General features: G+C 37.3%; 1 protein-coding gene across 2 annotated transcripts in view; it reads right to left on the bottom strand.

Moving 5' to 3' along the window:
- Positions 1–6,284: 6,284 nt before the first annotated feature.
- NUDT4 (nudix hydrolase 4) overlaps positions 6,285–11,082 on the bottom strand; it is a 16,975-nt gene continuing 12,177 nt past the window's right edge. The window contains exons 4-6 of one of the 2 annotated variants that reach the window (XM_040637314.1): positions 9,653–9,740; positions 7,543–9,359; positions 6,285–7,324 (exon numbers count right to left, since the gene is read on the bottom strand). In XM_040637314.1, the coding sequence (XP_040493248.1) occupies positions 9,157–9,359; positions 9,653–9,740 (291 nt within the window). In that variant the 3' untranslated portion in view covers positions 6,285–7,324; positions 7,543–9,156. The remainder of the gene's footprint in view (positions 7,325–7,542; positions 9,360–9,652; positions 9,741–11,082) is intronic. The other variant, XM_040637315.1, reaches the window with a different exon arrangement.

Genomic DNA, 11,082 nt, shown 5'->3' with positions numbered 1-11,082 from the left:
CTTTGCCTTTGTACAGTTTATTTTACTGTGTTTATTTCATTTTCCCAATGTGACAATCGTATTTAAAAATTAAAGCTGATGGAACATTCTCTTTTGGTCTTCACCATCTGACAAGTTGATCCAGCAAGAGGTGGATTTTGCCAGTTTCTTCTCACTGATGCAAACTTGTGTTAAGATATCACTGAATGGAGTATTTATAAGCTGGCCCTGAGCATGCGGAAAGCATCGGTATTTGATATTTTTTTTACCTCCTAGAAATTTGACTAGATGTGTTTGTGTTGTCTGATTATTAGTTAGATGATCATTGGTGTCTTGCCATGATGTTTGAAACTTACTGTACAGCAGAGTCACAGCAAAGCAGCAGTTGTGACTGACTTTGTGTAGGACTCACATGTTGTGCCACCTTTGTTTGTGTCTGGCATTTGGGATATGACCTTTTTCTTAGTTCTTGTCTGGAAACTTCACGTGTAACCACTGGTGTGTGCTGTTAGGAAACACCAATCTGATAATCATTTGGGGTTGCTGAGGCATTTATGAGTCTTCCTTATAGACCTGATGAGCAGATCTCAAGCAACCAACTTGCATAAGTGTCATCTGAAAGGTTTCTTCTTTTGAGAGTTTCAGATCCTCAGTTTAATGATTCTTTCATCCTTCAGTATTTGCTATGGGAGCTCATATTGTTTGATACTCAGTAATTTTTTTTTGCATTGACAGAATTCCTCCCCTCAAAAAACTGTTCTTTCCCACCCTTCTCCATACCGAATTCGCAATCCTTGTTCTTTGTAAGTCATCAGTGTAGCCAGTCCTAAGTATGTAAATGTTAACCCTGCGGGTTGGAACCTTTGTCTCTTGAAATTTAAGGTAATGGATATTGTAGCCCGTCGAATTTCCCCCACTCTTGATTCTCATAACTTCTGGAGTTTCTTCAGAATGTGGTGTATTTTATTGTGCTCCTATGTAAGATGAAGAATTATCTATTAAAATTACATTTTCAACATACGAAAGTTTTTAATGACTGGTAACTGGTATCCTTCCAAATAAATTCACTGCTTGGAAACAAATGTTAGTTTAATTCGGAATAAAATTGTTCATAACCTGAATGTTGTAAATTTAAAGCTTTTAAGGGCAGTTGACATTTATAACAGCTCTTGGGCTGTAGAGGGTGCTTTGCAGCTGAGGAAACTGAATCGCAATCTGGGGCCAAAATGAACACGCAGGCAGCTCAGTAGAGATGAGCTTCACCTCAGGCAGGTTGGCACTGCTCGTGATCGTAACTGGTGTCACACAGTGATTTATAAGTCCTAAAATTCCGGATTTCAATCCATTGTACCACAAAAATATGTCTAGAATAGGACTCTTATGTCTACTGATCGGAGTTTTAGAAGTACTAAAATGGAATAATTTACTGTTTTTGTTTAAAATATGAATTCCTGATTTTATGGAATCCTGTTTTTTTCCCTTGTAATTTTGTTAAGAGCCCCCATTGTTCTGGTAAGACTCTTCTTTCTCAGCCAGTGGGATGAAACAAGCCAGTTTGTTGATTGAACTTGTTTAGGATTAAAGGGGCTCTGGGAGAGGCCAGCGTGGATTTCAAAAACCGGCAGCTATCTCTGGCTTTTGGGCCTCTTTTCCTTGGTCCACACAGTGTGGTTGATTAAAACATTTTGAATTCGGTGCCAACCTTTATTAAAAATCAGGAGATTGACGTGAAAAAAAAATCCAGAATTCTGGTAACTTGAATAATGTGAGGATCTGGCAACTGCAGCCATGACCAGCGTTTGTGCATAGTACCTTCTGGGAGGAGTGGGGTAGCAGCCGCCCGGATAAGAGGGACTCTCCACTTGGCTGGAGTCCCCTTCCCGCCCACTTGACTCCTTGATGTAAGTCCTCTTCCCTTATAAGCCTTTGATTTAGAAACTCCTAAGCTTAAGGGAACAGTGAATTTGACAAAAGTATTATATGTACCCAGCACTGAACCACTTGGGGATGATTAAGTGAATGAGATTGGCATGTGGCTTTTCCTGTGGACCTTCTAATGGGGAAGGGGCACAGACAAACTGCAGTTGCACCTCTGTCATGGAGAAGGGAAGTACTTGGGAAGGGCTGCTTTTCTGGATTCCAGCCAGATGAACACCTCCACGCAGGAGGAACAGCATGTGCAAAGCCCTGGGGGAGAGGAAAAGAATCTGAATATGTAAGTGGCTTCTTGAAAATCTGTTCCTGCCCTTTGGGAGCTTTCCTGAAATCCTGAGGCATTGACAGGAGCTTTAGGTTTTTTTAATTTTGTTTTGTTGTTGTCTACTTTGATTTGTTTCCACACTAATTATTCTTGGTCCTGCCGAATAAGATCTTAGATCTGCAGTGTGTAGAACTTAAACCCTGCTCTAGACCAAGAACATACTTTAATACAGAATTTCAGAAGCATTTAAAAATAAGCTTAAATACAAACTGATATTTAAACGAGCCACAGGTGCTGTGGTTTAGCACTGTTCCAGGAGAGTACGGGAGGAAATCTGGTATCCTGCAAGGCACCATAAACACAAGGTTCACAAGAAGGAACTGTTGGTGTCATAGGAATGATAGAAATTGTTTTTATTTTTCTATTTGATGGTTCAGGAATCTTTTTTTGTGTGTGGCTATTCTAGCCATATCACTTTTTGTTGGTTGCAGTAGCAAAGGTTTTAAAAAGTAGCCTTATCTGGAAAAGCTGGCCAAAAAACAAGATTAAATGCCACGATCATAGGGCAGCTAATTCATCAGTCAATTTAAGAAAAATGTAGTATCTCATTGGAATAATGTATTTTGGGGCTGGGGGTAACATTTCATTTAGCTATTTAGCATGCTGCTCAGTTTAAGGAATTATATCAAGGGTTTATTTTTTAAATGATTTAATCACAAAAGCAAAACATGTTGAATGTAATAACTTAAAAGAAATACAAAGAATAAAAATCTGTAATCTTCCACCCAGCCTGGTGATACTTTGTTTCCTTAACTATGAGCCCCTGTGTTAATTTCCATTTCTCATTGATGTTGGAAATTGGGAGGATTTGTTCCAGGAGTTGGCTTTGCTACAGCTTTGTTACAAATTGGGTAAGTTCCATTGGCTGCAGAAGTAGGAGTTGGGCTGCAGTTTTTCCTTTTAGGTGTAGAACTCCACACGAAGAGTTCCGGTCCTCCTTCCTCTCCCGTTACACCTTTGCCATCCTTTAGTTGGTCTCATTTCATCTGGGCTTGTTGGTGTGGCATTTCAATTGTGTGAAGGTAGACTTGCTACACAGCCAAGCCTCTGCTGACTTGATATAATTGTTTCAGTTTCTAATGTAGAAGCAAAATAGTTGCCTGAGTATTTCAACCTTGCTTATTGTCTCTTGTAGCAGAGTAACTGAAATCTCATCATTGAGAAGTACATTTTGTGGTGCTCACTAAGGAGATTTTAACATTTTTCCTCTGCTAATCATTTGTACCTATGGGAGAAAACAGGTCTTAGAAGTTAGAAAGATTGATAACACCTCATTTGTAGAGAGTCCTAGCAGGTTTCCTTTTTACATACTCTGATCCATTCTCACCACCATGTGACTCTTGTTTGAAAAGTTCATGATCTAGATTAGTATATCCCAATTAAATTTCATTATAATCTAACAAGTTTACAAAGTATTCTGGCTAGAATTCATGAGTAGACTGCTCAAGACTTGTCAAAAGCAGTTTAGATAAGGTAGGTTGGTTTCTCTAGATTTGAACTTGGGGCTGTTAATTTGTTTTGGCAGGAAGCATTAGGATTGTCAGTAACCAAGGGAATGAATAGGGCCAAAGTCTTACAATGTTTTGTTTTTCCCTTCTAAAACAGTAAATATTTGGGGCTCTGTGGTCCATGGGTTTGCCCAAGTTACTCACCTCTGCCATTGTTGGTGACAAAGTATCCATAGACCATTTTAAATGGTCGGACATGCTGTGCTATGACAAAACTTTAATTTTCACAGGTCACAAAATATTTTCAACCACTGGAAATCTTAAAAAAAAAAAAAAGTTCTAAGTTTGTGAGCTGTACGAGGACAGGTGGGGGCTAAGGTTTGGCCTGTAGGCTGTTACCCACCCCCTTGGCTGTGATTATTCACTGCTCTTGTATTAGAACAAATGTGTCTCTCCTCCCCATCCTTTAAAAAGTGATACATTACTGTTATTCCAGTAACAAAGATGGTGTAGGTTTCTTTCCCCCTTTGCTGTTAATATGTACAGATTAAGCATTTATCAAGCCCAGGTTTTTCATGCAAGATTATTGAACATTTTTACATTGAAAATTTCTTGGAATATTAATTTTAAAATTATACAGGTTTTTAAAGAAAATCCATAGTTTCCTTTTTAAAAAGTGACCTTTAGCAGGTAATGCTGTATAGTTGAGCTTTTTAAAATGTGTTATTCAAAGTTTACACTTGTGGCATCACATTTCTTTGGTATCCGTATAGTATCTGTTGATCATAATTTAATCCCAGTTGCAACATTTAAAGTGATGCCAGTTTTACAAAGTCTGCAATACACGTCTTTAACCATATTTTGATTGTACAACTTGTGTATTTCAGTTGACTAGATTCCCAGAAGTGGAACTGTAAAATTTTGCTTAGTAGTACTTAAGTCGTTCTCCAAAAGGCTATACTGGTTTACATGCACAGATCCTTTACCTGACTTGAATGCCATTTGTGTGTCTCCATAATCCTTTACATGGATATATTATTGGTTGATTATTACCCCTTTAGGTGTGTGCATGGTATTTTCCTGCCTCACTTCAGTTGCCTCATCTTGGTACATAAATCTTTGTACACATTTTGGAGAGGGTTTGGGATTCTTAGTGTAGTAATTTGATCAAGAGGTAGGTTTTTAAGGTTCTTGATACACATTAATGGTCAAAGTATTTTTTAATTTCATTTAAGGAGAATTTGATTAAAAATTGAGAAAAACAGTAGGAGTTACAATACTGGCATTGGTGTTTAATAAGAACCAGGAAATGTGATGTCCAGAGGGTAGTTAGTATTCCACATACTGGCAAGAGTAACTTTGGGGATAATTAGTTGCAATCATGGCAAAGTAGAGGAATTTAAAGTGGCTTTTGGCAAAAAGACAATTGAGCCTTTGGATAAATTTGGGTCTTTGCTATAATGCAATGCAAAGAGAGACCTTTAGGGCCTTCTCACCTTACTGCTAGAATTCAGCCAATGGCAGTAGTCAGGAAGAGAGTCTGAACAAGGAGGAAAGTAGCACCAGAGAGATCACTTTTCAACCTGATTTTTGTTATAGGGCTCCACATAAAATGTTGCTAAGTACTTGGGGGGAGGGGCATGCTTAAAATAAAATGGTCCTTTTGAAGATGATACATTAAGTCTGTAAAAAAAGAAAGTTGTTAACACCGTGAAATCCCAGGACCCTGAGATCGCGACCTGAGCTGAAGTCATGCTAAACTGCGCCACACAGGTGCCCTTAGACTATAACCGTCTTGAGGGCAGAAACTTACTCTGTGCTATGAGCAACAATGCTGGGCATAAAGCAGATGTTGATTATTTTGCAGCTTCTGGTAAACATTAGGAATTTATGAAATGAAGTGTTACTTGGAAACTTCATTTGAGACAGAATCAACTACATGACAACCTTCCTGCTATAACCCACTTACCTAAAAATAATGAACTCAACTAGTGTTTAGTCCTGTCACTTTGTCTACAAAGTTCAGCTTAAATAGGGCCCTGCAGAGAATTCTTGTATTCCAGTGTGAAGACAACACTGGAAATGCCAGGCTTTTGTTTTACCTCCAATTTAATAATCCTAGTCAAAAGCCAAATGAGATCTGAATGAAACTTTTATACGAGGATTCTTAAGTTGGTCTTCAGTAAGCAGTATTTTGGGGAAATAATATTTTGGTGGGCAAGAACTAGCTAGTTACCCTTTGAAACAGAGCTGTAATAAAGTGATGGTAGTACATAGTTCTCTGCAACATGTTAACAGCAAAGTAATGTAATCAGAATAGAAGAGCTCTTGGAAATTATTAAAAACAACAAAACCCATTGAGGAGCAGAAATAGCAATAAGTAAGATAGCCATAGCAGGACACCATGAGACTGGTATCCCATTTGGGAGAGTAATGGCAACACTTTACTGGTGGACAATTCCTTTGTTAATCCCACCAGCAAGGATGATAAATGGAAAGTGTGTACATATACTATGAGAGAAGAGTAAAATTTTTACTGTGGAATGCCACATGTTTTCCATCTGGACGATGTTCAGTTGTTAAAAAAAGAAAAAAGATAATGTATTTCCATTTTATTTGGTTTCCAAATATAAAAAAAGTCAAGATTCTTACACCAATTATCTCAAATGAGACCATGCAAAGCAATTTAGAGTGTATACAACAATCATCCCCCCTTTCAGTTTTGCTGCTTTATACAACTGTTTGATTGACGGAAAATTGAATGGCATGTGCCTGGTTGGAAAATTACACCTGTTTATTAAAAAATACACACACGCACACACACACACAACCCCCCCCAACAACAAATATTCAGGATAGTTTGCTACTTTGTGTCTGCGAGTCAACTTATAACCTAGCTATTTCTTTTATTTAGGAGGCACATGGGACTGAAAAATTTAGCTGCCCAATTTTTATCCATCTACCCCACAGAAAACAGAAATGAGTCCCAACACTATGTAAACTTTGGAGGGTTGAGATAGTAGACACTATTTGTTATCTATAGTAGATTCAACTGTTGAGCCTGAAAATGAAGGCTTTTTCTTAATAGAAATCTTAGGGCCTTTCCTCTAATTTTGCTAGACTGGGTTCCAGAATAGTGAAGAATCCCTCGTGTGAAATTCAGAGTATGACAACTGTAAAGTATTCTGTTGCATCATACAAATTTTTGCTAGTTGCATAGACTAAAGACGGTTTGCTAAATGGCACTGAAGAAAATCCTGACCCGAGTGGCACTACTTAGTTCAAATGTTTTTGACCAAAAAAATTATACAACAATATTTATAGGCTCACTTTTAAGAGATGGCTGACATTAATACTGTACATATTTTACATGTCAAATACATAGTCCAAGAGTTTATAAAATAAGTTCATGCATTATTACCTAAGAATATCATGTACAAGATCCCCCCCCTCCCCCAGTACTTGTGACAGCATTTCAGGTGGACAGTTTTATATACAAAATCCAGTTTCTCTGCTGTGTTAAGGTATATAATTTAAAGGAACTTCAGAGATTACTGAGAAACAAAAAAATCTTAAGTCCATTGAAGATTGAAAGTGTCAATCTGTGGATTTAAAATGTTTCCTTTTAAAAAAACACCTAGGGGGGCGCCTGGGTGGCATAGCGGTTAAGCGTCTGCCTTCGGCTCAGGGCGTGATCCCGGCGTTCTGGGATCGAGCCCCACATCAGGCTCCTCCGCTATGAGCCTGCTTCTTCCTCTCCCACTCCCCCTGCTTGTGTTCCCTCTCTCGCTGGCTGTCTCTATCTCTGCCAAATAAATAAATAAAATCTTTAAAAAAAAAAAAAAAAAAAAACACCTAGGATGCATAACCTCTGTACAAAGAAAAATATAAAAATTCTGGATGGTCATGTTTGATCACACTACCTAATTTAGAATGAAATGTCATTGGTTAAAAATTTTTCCTTCTACTTTACTCATTCCTCTGACAGCATTAATTTGTGAACTAATATTTGTATTTAGTTCAGCTGCATTTATGGCACAAGATCTTTTTCAAAACAGTGGCACCGATTTTCCTTAAGTGTAACAGCACTCTATTTTTTTAGCAGCAATTATATTTTTAAAGGTTAATTTGTAGAATGTACAACTATACCTTCTACTCTATACTCACCAGTTACAATATTTACAAGGCTAATGCCTACATACAGAATGATCTTTCACTCTCCCCTCATCCCATGTCTTATTCAAAGGTTTTTGTCCTTCCGTCTCATTTCTGAGTTGTCTGGGGAAGTACAGGGGTTTCAGACAAGGTACCTATGTGTTTGTCAATGGGATTCTTGATTCCAAGTGAGTATAAAGACAAGACAAAATAATTCTTAATTCAGGTATGTTCCAGGGCCCCAATAGTTAGTTATAGGATAAACAGTACTTATTGGCAACCTATAGAATATGAGACATTCTCAGGTTTAAGTCTGTAACAAGCTGAACAGCAAGAAGGCCATTTTACTCAACTGTGATGCAGTCATCACTGACTAGCATTTGAGGTTAGACTCTAATCCTGTGGTTACTACTGGTAACCAGTATGTTTAAAGAGGGGCCAGTAAATTCGAAAACTGGAAATGTATCTTTTAAAAGGAATTTACCTCGAGGGAATAATGGTTCTCAAGTGTTCTGCGTAAAGAGATTATGGATAAAGGGAATTGGCAATTTAGCATGCTAACTCAAATCCCATGAATACATTTTTTCATGATGATGTATTTTATTACATGCATCTTTCTTATAATACCTCTCTAAAAATCACCAACTGTATATAAACTTTGTGTTAAAGGACTATTGAGTTATAGGGGGTAACTGGCCATATCAGGTAGCTAGTGACATACCAGTTGTGAAAATTTAGACAAATGAGTTGACAAATTCCTGAAAACAGCAAATTAAGTCCTTTGTCAAAATAGTTATGGGACCATACAAATAGTCTAAATCTGGGATTTAGAAATTAAAACTGTGATCCTATGAAACAAGTTTTCAGATCGATAGATTTTTTTAATATCAAGAATTATTTTTGTAAATTTCTACAACAGAAGAATTTGTTGACTAAATGCTGTGATGAGAAAATTTAGAGAGAAGATATACCAATAAGTAAGCTGATCTGACAAAAACCACAGACTGATGTCAAATGGACAAAAAACTGAACAAAATGCTGTGAAAAAAACTGACAACTAAAATGGGGGGATAGGTTGGGGCTGGGGGCACAGTTAAGGCATCTAAAAAAAAATTCCACATGGCTTTGGCTTATTAAAATATTTTACACTTTTTTTCTTTTTTCAAGATTTGAAAACATCTGAAAAACATGCAAATTGTTTGAAAATCCTGCATGGCAAATTCAGACAGTTTGCAAGCGTCATTCAGATGTTTGCCAAGGAAAATAGAGACCTCTCCCCACAGGACCAAACAGGGGAGGTCCTCCCAGTTTTCTCTATCTTATACTGGATGGCAACCCAGAGGTCTGTGCAGCAGTCATGAACAAGGTGTTGTTATCTGGAAGGGAAGGGACCGTGGAATTTCCATTGGCTGGAGAACAACCCAGCTTTAGTTTTTCCAGATACTCTGCATGTACAGGCTTATGACACTGGAGAACTTTGATGGCATCTTCTACTTTGAACCACTCTCTCTTCCTTCCTAGAAAATAAGACATTGGTCACTACACAATAAAGTCAATTTTAAAAAGTAGGCCATATGCTTTAACAATGCCCTTCACCCCCTTGCCCACAAATAATAACTTTATTGGTTTTTTGGAATGGCTTAGATAATAATGTGTTGGGGGGAAGAATTTTAAGATAATTCAACTGTGGACATACATACTGATCCTCTTTTTAAAAAGGTAGCCAAAAGTGGTTTAAAATGAAAATTGTATACAACTACGAAGTACTTGAATTAAGGGAATCCAGATGGCAAAGGGAAAGGGAACTTACCTATATTAACAGAATCTTCCCAATCTTCTAATATTTCAGTGACAGTAAGTACATAAACATATGTTCTATGCTTTCGGTCTTGGTTCTGCTTGAATATAAAAAAGAAAAGCATTTTAATCTCCAGGAGCTAGCCATTACACATTATTGAGGGAAAAAAAATCAGTTGTGGCATCTACTGGTCAGCACATAGGCAAGTATAATCCAGTTGTATAACCCAACACAGAAGTCAGTTTCATGTAACACGAAACATGTAAAATGATGAAATTAGCTCCCCATAGTAAACTTTTGGCACTCTGATTTCAATTCATGTGTTTAAGAGACAATTTAAGTACTGATAGCTTAAAAAGCTTCCAGGTGAACTATGCAGAGCCAAGGTTGAGATTGGGTTATTCTATTTCTGGAACATTATCTTTTAGTTCTGTGTGTTCAAACTCAATTTTTTTTTACCCGTATGAAAACTGCCATGTTGTGTTGTTTCTAGATTCAAAATTAAACACAAGTTGGTTTTAAAATGAAGGGGGTCACCTTCATCTTAATTAAAAGTTAGCCTTGTTTACTATAATTTAGGACTTCAGATAACTGCCTATTTTTTTTTTTTTTTTTAATAAACTCTGTGCCTGACATGGGGGCTTGAACTCACAACCCTGAGATCAAGAGCTGCTTGCTCTACCAACTGAGCCAGCCTGGTGGTCTGATAGTTGCCAGAATTTTTTCCACCACAAACAACCTGAGTAATACACTCAATTCAAATAGCATATTATGTCTCGGGGAAGGTACAGGGACAATAAAAAATGAGAGGCATCTCTCACATAGAACATTACTGTTCATTATTTTAAAGAACCTATCTTATTTCTATGCCTGGAAAATCAATACATTTATTCTTTGTTCACAAATTCACTGAAATCACCAGGGTGAATAGGCAGGACAATTCTAACTTTCCCTTACATTTCCTAAGGGGAAAGATACATTGATTACTATATTCTGTTCAGATTCTATGAAATTTAAATAGCATTTGTAATGCAATTAATACTATTACCTGTGTTAAAGAAGCTTTATTTATAACGTGAGAAATTCTCTTCAAAAATCTTGCGAGCATATTGACAATGTGCTATTTGTACCATGGCTACTATAAATTATGGAAAACCCTCAATATATTTTTCAGTTTAACCAGGAGATGGTGCTCTTCAACTGGGTAAAGCAAGTGCTGAATTCTGAGACCGTTTGAATATTAACTTGAGAACTTTACTGTTAAACACTTAACTGTATTCTAGGAGTCATCAATTCTACCAAGTGTTGCACAATTTCTGAATTCTGTAGTAAGACTTTTTCTCTTTCTTTTTTATTTATTGGGGGTGAGGGAGGGAGATTGGCTGCGCTTGCAAGCATGAGGGGGGGGGCAGGGGCAGGAGAAAAATCCCAAGCAGACCTCC

This window comes from Ursus maritimus, unplaced genomic scaffold, assembly GCF_017311325.1.
Source record: "Ursus maritimus isolate PB19 unplaced genomic scaffold, ASM1731132v1 scaffold_21, whole genome shotgun sequence".
Taxonomy (NCBI): Eukaryota; Metazoa; Chordata; class Mammalia; order Carnivora; family Ursidae; genus Ursus; species Ursus maritimus.
Note: the sequence above shows the minus strand (reverse complement) of the source record. Positions and strands in the feature narration are given on the sequence as shown.